The sequence below is a fragment of the Microtus oregoni genome, unplaced genomic scaffold (genome assembly GCF_018167655.1).
Source record: "Microtus oregoni isolate MIOR12 unplaced genomic scaffold, Mior012 000038F_ref0000394, whole genome shotgun sequence".
NCBI lineage: Eukaryota > Metazoa > Chordata > Mammalia > Rodentia > Cricetidae > Microtus > Microtus oregoni.
The window spans coordinates 18,065,591-18,084,302 of record NW_024543097.1 but is presented as its reverse complement, the minus strand read 5'-3'; the positions used below and the strand labels follow the sequence as shown (position 1 = coordinate 18,084,302).

At 38.2% G+C, this 18,712-nt stretch overlaps 1 protein-coding gene across 1 annotated transcript in view; it reads right to left on the bottom strand.

Annotated features, from left to right (window-relative positions):
- Positions 1 to 18,712, bottom strand: part of LOC121433387 — a 135,019-nt gene that overhangs the window by 92,922 nt on the left and 23,385 nt on the right. The window contains exons 3-5 of the mRNA XM_041631752.1: positions 15,952 to 18,276; positions 13,458 to 13,649; positions 2,258 to 2,425 (exon numbers count right to left, since the gene is read on the bottom strand). Coding sequence (XP_041487686.1) covers positions 2,258 to 2,425; positions 13,458 to 13,649; positions 15,952 to 18,276 — 2,685 coding nt within the window. The remainder of the gene's footprint in view (positions 1 to 2,257; positions 2,426 to 13,457; positions 13,650 to 15,951; positions 18,277 to 18,712) is intronic.

Here is an 18,712-nt window from a genome sequence, read left to right as displayed (position 1 = left end):
AATATTTGCTCCTTTATTAAGTGTATTATGTAATTAAATTGTGTAAAATTTACACATGAATATACAAATATATTTATGTGAATATACTTACTATTCTGCACAAAATGAAATAGCCAAGAGATAGAAATAGAGAAGATATATAAAAAATTCAATTTCATTTTTGTGTCCATAATTTCAAGTTTTATAATGCTTTAAATCATGGATAAAAATATCAATGAGTATCTTCTTATAGTAACATGGCTGGCGTTACTCAATACTCACTCCACAGTATTTCTTACTTACTCTACTTACAGTGTCTTATCCATTCATTCAACACCATGAATTGCCTTTCTAAGACGAGACAAGTCCATAGTAGGTGCCTGATCTCCATCAGTGAGTTTGATAGATTCCTGGCCATGAGGCTCCTACTTTAAATCTGGGGTTCTTCTATTATACTACAAACTCAAATAAAAATTATACATAGAAACCTTAATTTTTTAAGATTACTCTTGGATCATCATCATTGATCTTGTAGCTTTTCTGATTTATCTTATTTCCTTCTCAAAAGAAAACTTGCTATAAATTTGTCACATTTAATGTTCTTTTTTGAGGCAATTTTTATGGACCCCAAGATGAACTTATACTCACCATGAAATCAAGGCTGATTTTGGTTTCTTTTTAATAAAAATTATTTTTACTACTTTTAAATTGTGTATTCCTGTGTATTTGGGTGGGGTATATGCATGTGTATAGGTGCCTATGGAGGTCAGAGGCTTTTGAGTACCCTGCGTGAGGAGTTATATGTGAGCTATCTGACATGCGTGCTGGCAACCTCACTGCAGTCCTCTGAAGAACAGTGTGCACTCTACTGAGTCATTTCTCTGGTTACAACCTGGCTTCCACTTCCTGCATGCAGAATCTTGGGTATATACCATTATCCTCAATTTCAATTATCTATTTTCTCCAAATCTGGAGTTACTATTCTGAAGAAAAAGCTCTTTTTTGATTTGTGAGACTTTTGTATGATATATATTTACATAATTTCCCCCCTTCCTCTCTTTCACTCTAGGTGTCCCCATCCCTCCCCAACTCCGTCTCAAATTCATGGCCTCTTATTCTCTTATTATTAATGTTACACATACACATACAAATTTAGAAATATAATATGATGGACTCAGTCCTCTAGTGCTGTTCATAAACATAAATGCTTAGGTCTATCTATTTGGAATTATATGACCTATCATTAGGCTTGTCTCTGAAGAGTATTGATGTTTCCCTCTCTCAGCATCCACTGATTACCTGTAACTTTTCATCTAGGAGTAGAGGCCATATGGGATTTTCCCCATTCATGCTGGCATGTTAATCATTGTTGTCTTAGCTAGGATTTCTATTGATGAAATACCATGATCAAAAATGAAATTGGAAGGATAGAGTTTATTTAGCTTACACTTCCACATTGCTGTTCACCAATGAAGGAAGTCAGGACAGGAACTCAAACAGGGCAGGATCCTGGAGACAGGAGCTGATACAGAGGCCATGGAGGGTTGCTGCTTACTGGCTTGTTTCTCATGGTTTGCTCAGGCTGTTTTCTTATAGAACCCAGGACCACCAGCCCAAAGACGGCACCACCCACAGTGGGTTGGGCCCTCCCCATGATAACTGACTCTCAATGAGGCTTTTCCTCAAGTGAGGCTCCTTCCTCTCAGATTCTCTAGCTTGTGTCAAGTTGACACACAAAACCAGCCAGGACAATTGAGTCTTCCATCTTAGTTAGGATTTCTATCTATTGCCATGAAGAGATACCATAACCATGGCAACACTTATAAATGGAAACATTTAATTGAGATGGTGGCTTACAATTTCAGAGGTTCAGTCCGTTATTATCATGGTGGGACATGGTGGCATGCAGATAGACATGGTACTGGAGAGGTAGCTGAGTTCTACAGCTTGCAAACAATGGGAAGTGGTCTGAGACACTGGGTGTCACTGGAGCATATATGAGACCCCAAAGCCTGCCTCTGCAGTAACATAGTTCCTCCAGTAAAGCCACACACACTCCAAAAAAGCCACAACTCTTAATAGTGCCGCTTTCTTTGGGAGACATTTTCTTTTAAACCACCACACCTGATAGCATATTTTTTCAGGAATAGCTTTTAAAATAGTTTCCATTTAATAATTTTAGATTTTTAAACTCATGTCAAGTTCCCATATTCTTCAGTACTCAGTGGCTCTCAGTTTTCTAAGTCATATGCATCTTGCTGTAACCGAAAGTCCTTACCAGCTACTGGTCTTGGCTTTTTACTAAGACACCTGGGGCTGTCTTCAGGGTTCCCATCATCACCCCGGAAAACCCATGCTGTTGAATGAAAATTCTCTGTGTAGAATCCTTTCTCTTCAATATCAACTTGAAAGCCAAAATCCACAGAATGAGCATCATCTGAAGTAGCTGAGGAATAGAAAAGTTGAGAAATCAAGTTATAGCTTGGCAAGAAAGAAGATTCAGTGCTCTCGCGGACAAGGTAAAAAAGCTTGCAGATGTGGATAGGGAGGCGAGGTCCCTTTAAATAAAGAACAGCATCCTGAGATATAAGCAGCTAAGTTTGCTGCACATTTCTCTTGGGAATAATTTACATATTCTTAAAATATCATAGCAAAATAAATATTCCTATGGCTGTAGAGAAGGGCTAGCAATTAGAAGCATGCAAGTTCAGTTCCCAGCACCTACATCTAGTGGCTCACATCTGACTGTAACTTTAGCTTCTGGAATATTTCACCCTCTGCTGGCCTTCACATGCATTGTACCGACATGCATGCACACACACACACACACACACACACACACACACACACTTAAATAAAATGAATCTTAAAAAATACAAATATTGCTTCAGAGTCTGTGTTGTGGGAGTCTGGGAAGTGGATAAAGTATGGAAATACGTTAGTCAAAGAAAAATGCTTGCCTTGAAAAACAATATATTACTGTTTGGAGGTCAGATTGAAACCAGGTAAGAATAGGAAATTAACTTTAAGGATCCATTTCAAAATTCCATGTAGGGGCTGGCGAGATGGCTCAGTGGTTAAGAGCACTGACTGCTCCTCCAGAGGACCCGGGTTCAATTCCCAGCACCCACATGGCAGCTCACAGCTGTCTGTAGCTCCAGTTCAAGAGAATCTGACATCGTTATACCAATGTGCATGAAATAAAGTTGTAAAAAAAAATTAAAAAACCCACCAAAATTCCATGTACAAGGAAAAAGATCGTCAAGTAAAAAAATCATGTCCCTCTCTTTGTGCTAGAAGAGACAGTAGTAAGTGTATTTCTAGAAATCTTACCATGGGTTTACAGGAATAGTTTCATCTATTAGATCTATAGATGCTTAGTGCTTTCTCTGTGTGTAGGCATTTCTTGGATCCTGTGGAAAGTTGTGTCCATAAAAGAAATGAGCTTGTCGTTCCACATTACCTTCCTTTTTTCTTTGTGCTCTGGTTAGGAGGTTCAAACCTGAGAAAAACCCTCCTCCAAGCCTTTTAGTTTTTCATGCAGACAGGGTTGAAAAATCACACTTCAGCATCAAACATTAATTTCAAGAAAACTACAGTATTTATTTGCATTCTTAAATAGCATTAGGAGTCGGAGGTATAAAGAACACAACCACTCTCTCTGTTTTGTAAGACAGAAAGCACAGGCTGACCTCCCAATGTCCTGTTCCTCCTGACTCATCTCTCCAAATCCTGGGACTAAGTCCTGGGATTATAGGTAAATGCTGCAGCAATCGTCCTTAAAGCATAATAGAACACCTTACTTCCTTCTCTGGTTTTACTCATACACAGTAGTAGTTCCCACACCTTTCTCAGAAAGTCTCTGGGTGAAATCTCTTATTCCCCTCAATACAACTTAGACTTCTGCTATGGGTTAGGTAGATAAGTTAGCCCCTTTCCCACCTCCCTAGACAACTATTGGTCTTCTGATCTCTGAGTTTTCCCTTTGGAGAATCATTCTTCATGGTTCTTGTTCATCTCCACTTTTGCTTTCTTAGTACTAGACTTAAAAGAATAATTATTAGTCATTGTCCTGACCCAGAGGACAATCTATTTGAAACAATAGATTTCAAACTTTTCCATTTACTTATCTTATGTGAGACTGCACTAGACATTTGACGGCTTGGGTGGTTTCAGGCACATTTGCTCACTCGCTGAATTGATTTGAAATAAATGCTCTCCTCTTTTGAACCAGGAGCAATTTTGTGTACATTGGGGATAGAATGATGAATGAGACAGGGGTCGTGGTGTGGTGCAAGGGTTCAGAGAAAACCAGAGCAGCTAGCTGTAAACAGAGGCATATCTAGGAAGTATATCACTATAATCCATTCAGAGAATCAGGTGAGGAAGAGGAAGTGGATACACAGGGGGAGGGAAGCACTTTTGTCATAACAATTTAAGTTTAAATGACAAATTTGACACCTTTTGAGTATTAATATAAAACCCAAAGTGTAAAAATACCACATCTGTTCTAGGGAGGTCCCAGTCAGAATGTAGGTGCACTACAAAGAGTGTATAGAATCATATAGAATTAAAATAGGTTAAATAGATATCCATCCTAACAGGATTTTGCTTTTACATTTGGACCCTATCTCCAGATACCTTATAATATTTTTACAAATACTCTAAAGTCCCCTAAAGTAAGAAATCTTAAATAAATGTATTCAGAATATGATACTTTCTTCCAAATAGCATGTTTTAAAACCCTTTAAATTGTTTTAAGTAAATCTAAGTGTAACATTTGATTGGGACAGGAAAAGTAAACCAAAAGTTTTACAATAATGGCTTTCTGAGCTCTAAGGCTAAATTAAAGCTTTGTTTTCAGCTGTAATAGGACTTTCTAAAGTTTTAGGTACATTTTCTGTATTCTGTACCTCAAAAATTCAGTTCATAAATGTTCATTGACATAGCTCACACAGATTTCCTGGACAACTGGTTTATCGACACTGTTTTTCCCTTCAGCAGTAAATGCCTGTATCGGATGTGCAGTCCTTCCTTGGGATGTGAGGGTCTGAGGGCAGGGCTTTATGTGGATCTTTGCTTTTATCAATATGTATGAGGATGATCAAACAGCTCACTTACTTACCAACAGATGTGATTCTGTGGATGAGTAGCTCTGTAGTCACTCAGTTAGCAAGACAGAGCTAATGAACATACCCTTACATAAGCGCAGACATAAAATTGGTGTTAAACGTCAGTGAAGCAGCAAGCCACACACCTGCTAAAAATTTATAGCTGCTCGAGGGCTCAGCATCTGCTCCACGTTGAACCATGGTCTAAGCAGGCTAGTCCAAATAACTCTTTGTCAGAAAAAGGTTGCTACCAAATTAGGTTTGCTAGATTAAACACTTAATAAATGAGCATTTCAAACATGAGTTATTAAATGTTTTGATATTAGTGAAATTGTGTCTTAACTCTTTCTTTATCAGAAAAATACAGGTATGTTCTTTTCTTTTCATTTGAAGTTTTGTTCTCATAATAATATATGTTTTGGTTAGAACTGTCTATAGTTGAAATTCAGTTCTAAGGCTAATTATGTGTAGCTGCATGACTTTGGAACCATCCCTTATCCTCTGCATGAGGCCCTGATTAGCACAATGAGGTTTAAATACAGAACATAACTCATAATTTTACAGGGAATGCCAACGAGAAAGCACATGGTAAGTGGTTTAGTATAGAACCTGGCATCAAGTAGGCACATCACCATCCCTAGGCCTTGCTATTAAAAGTTTTTAGATATTTCATTTTATATTAGATAGATTTTTATTTTACTTTATGTGTATGACCTTTATATGCATGTATGTGTGTGCAACATGTACATGTCTGGTGCCCAGAGAAGTTGGAAGAGGGCAGGGGAGCCTGGGGAATTCCATATGGTTTTGAAACATCTAATGGGTGATTGGAATAAACATGGATCTTTTGCAATAGCTCTTAACCTCTCAAATACTCTCCAGTCCTCTCAGCTTTTATTATTAGAAATTAGAATTAATTCCCTTGCTTCCTCTCTTTTATCTTCCTCCTTTCATTCCGTCCCTCTCTTCCCTTCCTTCCTTTTTTCCTTCCTTCCTTCCTTCCTTCCTTCCTTCCTTCCTTCTTTTCTTCCTTCCCTCCCTCCCTCCCTCCACCATTCTCTCTCTCTTATTTCTTCCTAATTTTTTTCTCAATGGCAACTATCATCTTAAAAGTACAGTTCTATAATAATTTTATTAACTGAGTGAAGAATGAGAAATGTTATGAAGTATTATAACATGATTAAATCCAAATTTCTGTCACATCTGATTGTGATACAGGAGCCATTAAAGATTATAAAACATCAGAGCCCCATTTCCTTACCACTTCCATTACTAACCTTCAAGTTTTTACCTCGTACACCTTAGTCAGCATTGCCCACAGTCAGGTGGATTGATCAATTGTGTCAACACACATAAACATGTCATTCTTAATGTCTTTTCCAGTTATCACATAGGAAGTCAGAGATGAGCGAGCTTAACAGAGTGAAAATGCCAGCTGTAATGATGCTCAATAAAGCTGTCAGGTTTTACATCATATATTAGTAGCATGAGCTGAGTCTACACATGAGAAAAGCATGCAAACCACACATTAAACAATACTAGCCCAAGCTGCGCTGGCTGAACTGCAGGCTGTACTGAAGAATTTCTCAATAACTATAGCATGCTTTCAATATGTCTGTGGCTTGGATCAGCTGAAAGAGAAGTGGAAGACTCTTGTTCTCATGCTACCTTGAACAAAATTGTTAGGATAAGTTTTCATTCAAAACAAAGCTTACTCCAAAGAGGGGACAATCATTGTTTAGTTAAAATTATTATGTTTGGGCATTAAATTTGAATTTACATTAGCGTTACATTAGCTGATCTTGTATTATTTCAAGTGGAGTATTGGTAAATGTTTTAAATAGCTTTCCAAATAAAAAAAAATTCTCTGATATGCTGAGCTTTCCAGTTTTCATTGTATAAATATTCCCACCATGGCCAGTATCACTGAGCAGTGATGTAGAAACCATTTACAGCTGGTTTTGTGAACCACCACAAGATGACTCCAACACATGTGTTGTTTTTTCTTATTTCATGAAGTGTAAAGCAGACATGACTGCCTATGAGCTGTAGAATGGAAGAATTTGCCACTAAAATGAAAAAACCTTGCAATAACGTCAAGTCACAGAAGGACACAATGTCCTAGAAAGAACCAGACTCAATCTGAGATCCCAAACAACCTAAGCAAAACCCTAACACCAAAATGTGAAAGCACTCCTTTGAATTGTTGGTTAAGTTTGTCCAGGAGATCCCCCAAATATTATAGACTATTGCTATTACCCTTTGCTGCTTCTCAGGGTTGACAGGTTAAACTCTAGTGTTTCAGACGCCTGCTTCAGACACAGATCTCAGAACTGGAACTGACCTGAATGGTTACAGAAAGGTCCATGAAAGCTTCCTAAGGAGGAAAGCAAGCAATAGTCTTTCACAGATGTGAGACTTCTGAATGCTTATGAATCACAATCATGACCTGGATGGTATGATAATATAAGGTGCAGTAGTGTCACATATGCCTGGGTGGTAACCAACAGGTCTCTAATCACACCCACCTGACAGGAAGGAAACTATGCCCAGGACTGAAAATATATCCTGCTACTCAGACATGGATCTTGGAGGAGAACCTACAACCACCACTTTACTAAACCAATATAATCCTAACTACATTCTTAATATTTGTCCTTATATTTATTGAAAAGTATAGTCCTTTTAACATTAAGAAACATTTCCATCTACAGAAGGAAGTAAACTACAGGATACAGCAATGACGCTTGAGATACTTCTGTCATGTTATGAGAGTGAACAACGTCAGATACCAGCATTGCTTGGAGGAGTGCACAGGAAAAGACAACGAACATATGGTCCCCAAAACGCTGGATAGAGAGCAGAAAAAAAGACCGTGGAATTTTGGGTATTGTAGTAATAGGAGCGGCGGGGCTGCGTCCCCAGCACCCCAGCCGCCTGCTAGCTTTTGCCTCAAAATAATTACATGGACACTGTATTCTTTTAAACACTGCTTGGCCCATTCACTCTAGCCCTTACTGGCTAATTCTGATATCCTGATCAACCCATCTCTAATAAACTGTGTAGCACCGGTCTTACCAGGAAAGATTCAGCATGTCTGACTTGGCGGCTTGCTTCATCGCTTGCATCTCAGAGAGCAGAGCTATCGCGTCTGCCCGGGAGAGGGGAGCATGGCATCTCTGCTCCAGAGAGCAGAGCTGTCGAGTCTGAACTCACTTCCTCTTCCTCCCAGCATTCTGTTCTGTTTACTCCTCCCACCTATGTTTTAACCTATGAGGCCAAGCAGTTTCTTTATTACTTAGCCAATGACCTTCCTCCATCAGGGTATGACAATAACACAAGCATCTAGGACTGCCCAGGATAGGAACAACTGGAGAACCATCATAAACGGGCTGCCCACGCATGTTTAAGCATTTCTGGGGCATAAATGATGATGAAAATGATGATGATGATGATGATGATGATGATGATGATGATGATGATGATGATGATAATGATGGTAATCCTTGCCCTTCATCAAGGAAACTTCTCTTTCTTAAAAACAGAGACCATCACAGAAGACCATGGTCATTCAAATGTAGAGCTATTCAGCCCAATCCCATCTATAAAACACTCCTGCACCTAAAAGTGCCCAGGGAACTTTGCAGAAAATGGGGTGAGCATATTGTAAAAGTTTGAAAAATCAAGAAGCTGTCTGTGAGATTGTGTTTTCTAGGAATGTCAGAAGCTACACTCAAAGTCTCACCAACATGACTGCCTAGATGTGAGCTGAACAAGGACAACAATAGACATGCTATAGAGATGGAGGAACGCCCAGGAGGACTCAGCCCTTCACAAAGAACTACAGAGAACTAAGGAATGCTGACTGGGGAAGAGTACACCAATTGCTTATTTCATTACTGACAGGTAGCCCTGAAAACACATGCAACATCACACTGAGCAAGTTGTGTAGGAAGAGTATCTATGTGTAGAAATATATACATGGCCATGTGAAAACAGACAATTGAAAAAGAGGCCATGAATTTGAAAGAGAGCAAGGAGTAGTATACATCAACAAGAAAAAAGGAGCAAGGAGAATAACTATCAGCAACGAGTATATCAGTGGTCAGGAGGGTGGAAAGGTAAAGAGGAAAATGATGTAATTATCTTTTAATCTCAAAGAATAAGTGAAGTTATTATAAAAGAAAAACATCAAACCAATGAAATGAAATAAGCCAAAATAGCCTGACAATTCAAGAGAAACCAACATCAGACAATATATTTCTTTGGACTCTTTTTACCATTAAAATTCTTTATACTGGTATTCCTGTTTCCTCTAAACCACTAATTCATAACTCTTACCTATTATAACCAAGATCTCACATTGAAAAATCTTAAAAATTTTCAAATTCCAATAAATTTCAACTTTGTCCCTCTAATTCTGAGTAACTTTAAAGGCTATGTTGGGGGGTATTACTTATCCTTATAGGCATAATAACCCAGAACTGGCTTATTTATAGGTGGTTTACAACAGCATCAGAATGTGAACTGCTGGTCTACTATAAGATTATGGCAGAAAAAGATGGTGCCCTCTAATGGGTAACTTAAAGATAATTAGAACATTCACAAAATTTGGACAGGCTTTAAGGAAACCAAGTATGCTAAATTTGAATTGATAATAGCTTACCTAAGGACAAAAACAAGTGGGTAATATCAGTTCCAAGAATTTAACATCACAGAACGCAGTATGGTGTGGGTTACTGTATAGGAACATTACACACACACACACACACACACACACACACACACACACAGAGAGAGAGAGAGAGAGAGAGAGAGAGAGAGAGAGAGAGAGAGAGAGAGAGAGCACCCATGCCCTCCCACACAGAAAGACCAGGAGCAATAATGTTTGGACCTAATTCACATCAGTAGTCTCTTGATATTACTACCAACCAAATCTAACAAAAAGCCAGAGAGCCCCTTGACATAGGTCAAAGAGGAGAGACTCTTGTGCTAGAGAAAAAGCATTAGAAGCATAGAAAAGGATCCCATAGAAGCAAATGAAAGGTATTTTCTGTGATGATTTCAAGAGAGTGGAGTAGGCACAGACTATAGCCTCTCATTTTGATAGAAACGCTATACAACATGAGTGTAATTATCTCCTAATTTCTGCAGGGTTTAGATTAGAAACACTGGATGTTCAGTTCCACATATTTAGAAGCAGAATTTATATCTGAACTCTGTGCACAATAAAAGTATGAGGTGTTTAGAAGTCCAGATAAGTGTTTGAGAAAGGATAATCTGTCCCCCACCTTCTCTCTGTGTAGTGTGTTGTGAGATGTATAAATGAGTTTATAAACAGGAGAAGAATTCACATTATGCCACGAGCTATGTATCACCTGATACTCAGATACAGTCTGTAAATTATGATTTGAAATCTCAGCATTGACTATATTTGAGTGTTTTGGTACAGGATTATATGAATATCACCAAGAAGGTCGAAAATGTGAAAAGACAAGAACTAGAGAGACCCAAGGTATAAACAAGACAGTGATAATTTGGGGTACCATCAGAAACTACAAGGTAATTTCATGAATACAGTACCCCCACTTTGAGGCCCACCATGATACAAGCAGCAGCAATATCTATGCCTAATCTGGAAATGCAAAATGTTTGCTATTAAGGACAGGAGACACAGTAGGAAATGGAATCTCCTGGGCCAGAGCTAAACAAGTCACTGCAATAGGAGAGTCATTGTAGTGGATGAAGCAGAATCAATTCACGATGTTTCATTGCCCACATAGTTTGCCCAATTGGAGGTAATGTGCCAAATAATTAATATCCAACTGAAACCCAAAGAGAGACAACAAACTCAGCCAATGTGAAATGTGTATTAGCAGAAGTAGTTAGTAGCTTATCAAAAATAAGTTTAACATTTTATACAAAAAAGTTAATATTCTCAAAGGCATTAAAATGAGAGTCATCCAAAAAGTAAAGTTAGTTTATAAAAAATTAAAATACAGTTGCCAGACTTGGTGGTGCACACCTTCAATCCCAACACTGCCAAGGCAGAGGCAAGAAGATCTCTGTGAGTTTTCAGCAAGCCAGATCTACACAGGAAGTATAGGACAGTCAAAGCTATAGAGAGAGACCCTGCTTTATATATATTTTTTATTGTTTTTATTGAGCTACAAATTTTTATCCACTTCCTTCCTTTTCTCTCCCCTTTTTCTACCCTCTCCAATGATTCCCATGTGACAGAGACCCTACTTCAAAGACCAAGCTCCCAACCAAATAATCCCCAAAGAATGAGAGTTGCAAAAAAAAAAAGAGATTAAAATTTTAAAACAATAGGCAAAAACCCAAGAAGGACTTATATGTGTGCTGAATTACACACATATAAGAAAACAGAGCATTAGATTGTCATAGACTGTGGCAAAGACAGATGAGGGGAAACATTGTAGAAAGAAGCTGTTAATGTGTGCAGGGAATGGATCCGAAAGTTAAATGTCCATTAGAAATAATGCCAGTAAGACAGAGACAAAAAGAGAAAGTAATGAAAGCAGACGAACAGCTGAGAATCTATGAGCTGAAGACAGTTATGAGTGAGCAAATCCCAGTGAGCTCCTGGGGCCAAGCATGACAATATATTTAAAAAACACATTCTGATATTCATACGAGAAGTCAAAAAGAATAATAAGGATGATGAGAAAAATCCTTAATGTACATGAAACAAAATAGGATTAATGACAGAAGTCATGAAAATCATATTGAACGGAAATTCTTCTCTGGTACTGCTGTTAGTAGGGCAATGACCCAGTTTCTTACATGCTTTGAGTCTAGAATTCAATATCCAATTGTCACTAAAAGTTAAGAGGGCAAAAATACTTTAAGATACATAATAAATCAGTTTTTCTTTCTACACGATTTTTCTTGAAAAAGTTCTTAGGCTTTTATTAAAGAAGGGAAACTAATAAATCTTGTTAAAATGGTGAGGAAAATCAATGAAACGTATTAACAATGTATTTAAAAACATGTACAAGATCTCATAGTATATAAATAAAACAGTTGATAAAGTAAAAGTGGAGCATATTGTGGAAGAAAATGAACATTAAAACAAATTAGTCATGTGGTAGGAGCAGAGCCTTGGGAGTCTAATAAAAGCTGTGCGTTCTTGGGTAGGTATTTCAAGTGTATATGAACAGCAGGGAAGATTGGAAGTGTCAAAGACAGCAGTGTATGCAGCGTATAAATGATCCAGTTCCAGTTGTAGTTCCTTGCCGCCCAACATAAAGAAAGACCTGGAGAGTTAGGTACAGCTCAATGGACAAGAATAAAAACCCTCACAACAAAATAAAGCATTGAATTTCGTTCTTTGTGATCACATGAATATAAAGTTTTGTGCTGGAAAGATCATAGCATTCGATTTTTCACATTACTTATAATCTTTCCCCACAGATATATGACTTCTTCCAAACCTTAGTTTTTGTCAGGCTCCTGTTTCATTCTGGGAAATGAACAGCACCCCTGCCTGTGATGACACTTGTGTCCTTCTGTCAGCTTGTGCCTCGCTTTCTCACCACTGTCTTTTCATAATGACATTTTCTGTAACACAACAAGGTTCTGTTTCTGTTTTCTTCCTTCTAAGAAAATCGCAGTGCACCGAGGTTTAGGTATGGATGTTTTCCAAAAGCACTTTGCTTTTGTAATTTGCAAACAGCACATCCCTATTAGTAAGCCAAGTCTAATTTAATATCAACAGCTGTAATATCACATCCAGCGTAGTTGTAGCATCTACATTTCCTGCCCCCATGTGTCGGCTCGTGTTTTACTTTAGTCAGTTTTCATCAGTAATAGCTTACCATCCGTTCTCACTGCCATTGTTTGTAAGGCTGAGGTAGAATGCTGGTTAAGTAACACACTATAGCCTCAAGAAGCTCTATTTCACAAAAACGCAGATCTGTTCTAAGACACTTCATTTAAGAGATATTAAAATGAGGAGACATTTTTCATATAATCAACGATATTGATTTTACCTTTTTATTTTATGCATATTTTATAATACAAATGTATTTTTTTTAAAGAAAGTAGAACACCAATTTAACTCAATAAACAATCCCATAGCTAGCTACTTTAGTATTTAAAGAGAAAGGAAGCCTAAGCAGGTTGTTGCAGGTGTATTCTGAAGGTCATTTACCATGTAGAAATTCCTTAATGTGTAACAAAGAGCTGATTATTTTAAGAAGTATCATTCATTAAAAAAACATATAATCACCACATCACCATGTTCAAAAACCAGAATCTATATCTTAGAGATGAAGGGAAAGGAATTTAATTAAGACAGTGAGTGGCCTTTGTTGTTGCTTAGGAACGCAGGTTGCTACTCACTGGAGCCTTCTGTGAAGTTGCTGATGACAGAACTACCCCCAACCGAGCTGCATCTCTTGCCATCCTTGAATTGCTGCCTCCTCCTGGCCCACTGGTCTATTGCTTCTTCCTGGGAACCATCACTGGCTCTTTCACCTCTTAGAGCCAATTCTTGTGATAGCTTTCGGGGGTTATTGTTTTCCAAATTCTGGTCTAGAATAAAACATATTGAATATCAAAGTGAGACACACCTTCAAGATAGGACATGAAATAGTCTTTGAAACACAGACCAAAATATCATTCAGATCCTTCATGTTCCACTTGCTAAGTTGGAGAGAGAAACAAAGATACAAATTAAGATTTATTTAGTCCCAAAGTATTGCTTTCTGTGATCACAGGCAAAGAAATTGAATTATTAGGTGAACAATATTACCAATAAATTATCACAATGCATTTAAGCTGAAAAGGATTTAAAAGAAAACCTCAATCACATCAACATAAGATCTAGAAAGTTAATTCATTGTTTAAAATTTTACTTTTTAATACTATACAAAAGCCAAGCAACATAGATTTGAAAACTTGACTTTTTATTTATTCGGCTCCTAGAAAAAAAATGAGTTTTTATAATTTTGTGTTTGTTTCCCTTTAGAATCTTCTCACATAATCAAACTGGTAGAAAATGCATGACCTGCCCTGCATATGTGTGTGTATGTCTGTAATACATACACACACATACACATATGTATATTTTGTTTCTGAGTTCTTACTGTGATTACTATGTGAGAAAGAAAACATAAGGAGACAAGCTAAGAATGAACCTGTTGCTATATGGACAAAGACTGGTCCAAATAGGATAAGCACCCCATGTTAAGGGCCTGAAGGAGCATGGTGGATCAAGGGTTAAGAAGTTCAAATAGGTCAGCTGTGCCTGAAACTCATTTACCAAGAGAAAAAGAGTAAAAAGATTGTGGGACAGACTTTGGATGAACTGTAGAAATGCAGGAAACAGTGGTTGCCATTGTTCACCAATGAGGACAATTTCAGTTTATTGAGAGTAATCTCACTTGATTGGGTTCCTATTTGAATTTTTAATTGTATGCAGTGTTGGGAGAGGCAGTAGAGGGAACAACACACTTCTGGGGATAGGAAAACAGCTTGTGGGGGATATTCATCCAGATGTGCATGTATCTCCTCCAGGAGGCATAAGTACTATAGGTTCCCTTGCAGTTCTAAAATAACTATGCACTGACACAAATCTTGAATTTTTTTTCTAAGCTCTAAAACTAGGAGCCCAAGGGAACCTCCTTCAAGTGAACAAATCTTGGAATTTATGTGTCTGCCTGGTATTTGGAGTTATACAGGTCATGGCAAACAGTCACTGGGATCAGCAGATTTTGCATTGGGGCTTTATAAAAAGTAGAAAAATGTACAGTTTTTATAAGTTTTATATTGTTTTTAGATGATTATTTTTTTATGAATCAAATTTCATATTTTATGGCAACACATGCAATATATAATGCTTCTTGTATTATATTTTTATGCCTAAAATTTCAAAAACTTTTGAGTAATTAATTTTGCTCCTGCTTTTAAGTTATTCCATTAAAATCTTAGAGAGAATAGAGGAACAGGAAAGATGCTATATTTCATAAGTTTCTCCATTCTCAATCTCGTTTCTGAGCATATTCGGTATGCTAGCTGCAATTTGAGAGACAGTTTTTACTTATTCAATATGCATTTTTAATTTACGCTATGGAATAATGCTAACATTAAGTATCAAATAATTTGGACACATTGAGAAGCACAAGGACCTTTTATGAAGTGACCAAAATGGTGTTTTGCTGTACCAAGATTGAAACCAGACAGACAGCGTTATGTACTTAGGACAAAGCTTCCATCTTAGCCGTTTTGAGGTCTCAGACGAGCCTGCATTGTATCAATTGTTTGAGCAAGACCAGCTAACACAAAACAAAGGTCAAAGGCTGCTGGAGTTAAAGGTCCAACGGGTGGTTCAGTTAGGATTAGTTAAGGCTGTCTCTGGTTTTTGTCCCTTGCTTTAATGACTATTCCATATGGCCCTAGGGACATGAATGACCCTCTCCATGCAACACTATAGCAAGGTTAAAATCACATTTTATTACAAGCATATTCCTCCCATTCAAACATGCTTACCTTGCAAGGCTGGAAGAAATCATAGATTATTTATGAGAGGCACAGGCTAACATTTTAAAGAAAATCGATTTGCCAATATATTGATCTTTTAAAGAGAACACTTTTTATTTTATAATAAGCTACAGCTATAGCAACTTCTATACATACTACTTATGGGTAGGGTTGATTTATTGAGAAGAGACAGGCTGATATATTCTTGCCTGTGTTTGTGTAAGTCAAAAATACTTAACACATCTTGCCAATAAGAAAAAGATCCCAAGCAGTAAAATGTATTTCACCCAAGACCATCCTGGGCTCACACACATAATGATCATAAAAGCTTAACATCCTATTTAACCCACTGTACCTTTCAGAGCCTTCTGTCGCAACAGCAATACATCCACAGGGAGAGAGGAAGCTTCTGTGGGGTCACGTTTGTTCTCACTTTCTTCAGGGTTTCCGCTTGATGCAGTTTTTTGGCACTCTGCTGGCTCCTGTTGGAAGTCGTTCAGCCCAAGACTTTTGTCACCTCCATTATTATTTGGAGCTGTCTCACTGCTTAGTGTCTTATCAATAAGAAACAGCTTTTCTGTAGCACGTCCTGTACAGGCAGACTCAATGGAGTCTGGTGGCAAGTCCATTTGAGAACAGATTTCGTTCTGATTCTCACCAGTTAGGTCTTCAAAATCCCTGCGGCATGTACCCTTTACCACTGTTGGTGCCTGATAGTTGTCATCTTCACCATTTTCCAGGTACCCTGCTGGCTCGCTAGGGTTTCTTATTCCCACGGGGCCATTAGAATCAACTGTGCCTTCGCTGCAATTTTGAGGAGTGACTTTCTGCTCTAATTCACCAGTTTTGGAGGCCATGGCTGGCATTTCTGTTCTGCTGAGGGCTGTCATCTCTACATGATTTGTACAGCTCTCTGTTTGATCCCATTCCACAGAGCTGTGTATATTGCCATGACATGGGCTCTTCGAAGTTAGGCGGCTGCAGGATGCAAGCCTGGCAATTGGATACTGTGTGCTCTTCATTTGCAATTGCGGTGTGTTTGCAGAAGAGTCTCTATGTAACATAGCCTCATTAATGTCTCTGAAAGTCATATCACCATGTACTTTCTCCTCCTCTGTCTCAACTCCATCATATTGGCTAAAGGAAACTATGTTCTCGGGTGTCTCTACAAGTTCTGAATGTCTGGTGACCCAGTGAGATGAACTGAGCAAAGGAGAAGGGTTCAAAATGTGTTCACTGACAGGGAAAGATATAGAATTTGAGTTAGCACAGCCTTCTGCTGGTCGAGTTCTATCGCCTCTGCAGCTGATGCCGGTTGCTTCTTTTCCCAAGAGCTGCATGGTCAGGAAAGTCAAAGAACAAAATTCAGAGTCTGAGGCATCCTTAATGGGAATTCCAGCACCCGTAGTACTTAGGGGATCATTTGTTTCTGCTGTGCATGGCTGTTCTTGGGAATCTGAGGTGATATTTTCCCTGACATCAGAGCTGTTTTTCCTCTCTTTATCCGCATCTCTAGAATCCCCAAAAGACCTTTCACTTAAATCCGTATTATTTAAACTTGTGGTCCTTAAGATTTCAGATGAGGTAGGAAGACAAGAGTCAGCTGTGAAGAAATGTTGCTTTGGGGGATTGTCTAGAATAATTTGAAAGACCTTCTGCTGAGATGTGGCACAATCCCTGTCTTCAGAATCATCTGGGGGAAGAGGCTGTGTGTTGAGTTTCTTTTTCTCTCTCCTGAGAGGTGAGCTTGGAGAAACCACAATTTTGTCTGAATTCGTTTTCTGGGCAGTATTCACACTCCAGGGAGCATCATGCAAACCGTCTGAACTCTGGTTCTGGTTTTCAAGCCTGCAGTTTTCAGGAAGATTTATGGCAGACTCTGAAGGAGACTGACAAGGTTCATTTTTAGTGCGATTCAAGGACCTTTTCCTGTATTTTGCCGATTTCCCTATGCTTTTAGGATGAGATAAATTGATGAATATGGTCTTTTGTTTACTTACATATTCAACCATTATTTCTTTACCTACAATGCTTATGCTTATTGACGGGATATCACTTCTTGAAACCTCTCCTTTGCATGCAGATGGAACCTTACGTTTTAACCCTTTTGCTAACACAGTACTGTGTTTAGGGAAGTGGCCCTGAGATCTGGAGCCTCTCTGTACTTGAACAGAATAACGCTGGTGACATGTTGGGCATCGCTTTTTCACGGGAACCTGTGCTCCTGTTTTACAGAAAATGCTTTCTGTGGTTTCCACTTGTACATTGAAAGCCCCACATTTGACTGCTGTAATAAATTTGTCTTTTGTTGGCTCAAAGGCTTCTACTGTGTTTGGAATATCCTGTGTTGTAATTTTGCCTGATAATGATTTTTCACAGTCATTAAACATGGCCATTGGTAAGACTTCCTCTGGTGGATGAGAGATGGCCAGAGGAGGGTCATCATTCTCCATCCTCTTGTGTATTTTGCTGTCAGATGGAGGTTGTTTCTCATCTTTGGGGAGAAAAGAGGAATTCTGTTTCCCACTTCTGGAAACAGATATATGCTCATCTCCATTTGCCTTCGATTTCCCCAATGCTCCAGTCTGATGAAACACAGCCGCCGAAGTGTGTCCCTTTATGTCCTTTTCAAAATCTTTTACAATTTTTTGACATGCTTGACCAGATGGCTGAGACGTACCTAAAAAGAAAGGAGAGAGGAAGGAAAAATGTTTTAGGTCCACTTAAAGAGCAGATGTTTCAAATCATATGATGAATATAGGAATATCGTTTGTAAGCATTTGGGTAACAGTTTCCTTCAGTTTTCATGAAAGTCCATTCCAAATGAATGTCTTATTTTAAATTAATTATCCTGGGGTGCATAAGAACACTTGATAGTTTAGAAAATAAACTTAATTAGGCTTTATTCAAAGACAACTTCTGAATTGGAGAGAAATGCATGCTTCAAAAGAAATGTATGTAACTAGAACCTAAAGGTAATTTCTTGATAAGAAACAAATTGACTTGTCCTGAAATTTAAATGCCGCATTAATTTAAAGACTATGTCAAACTCCATATAACTTCATAGATTTAAAAATGCTGATAAAGAGATTGGACGAGAATCAGTACAACCTGTA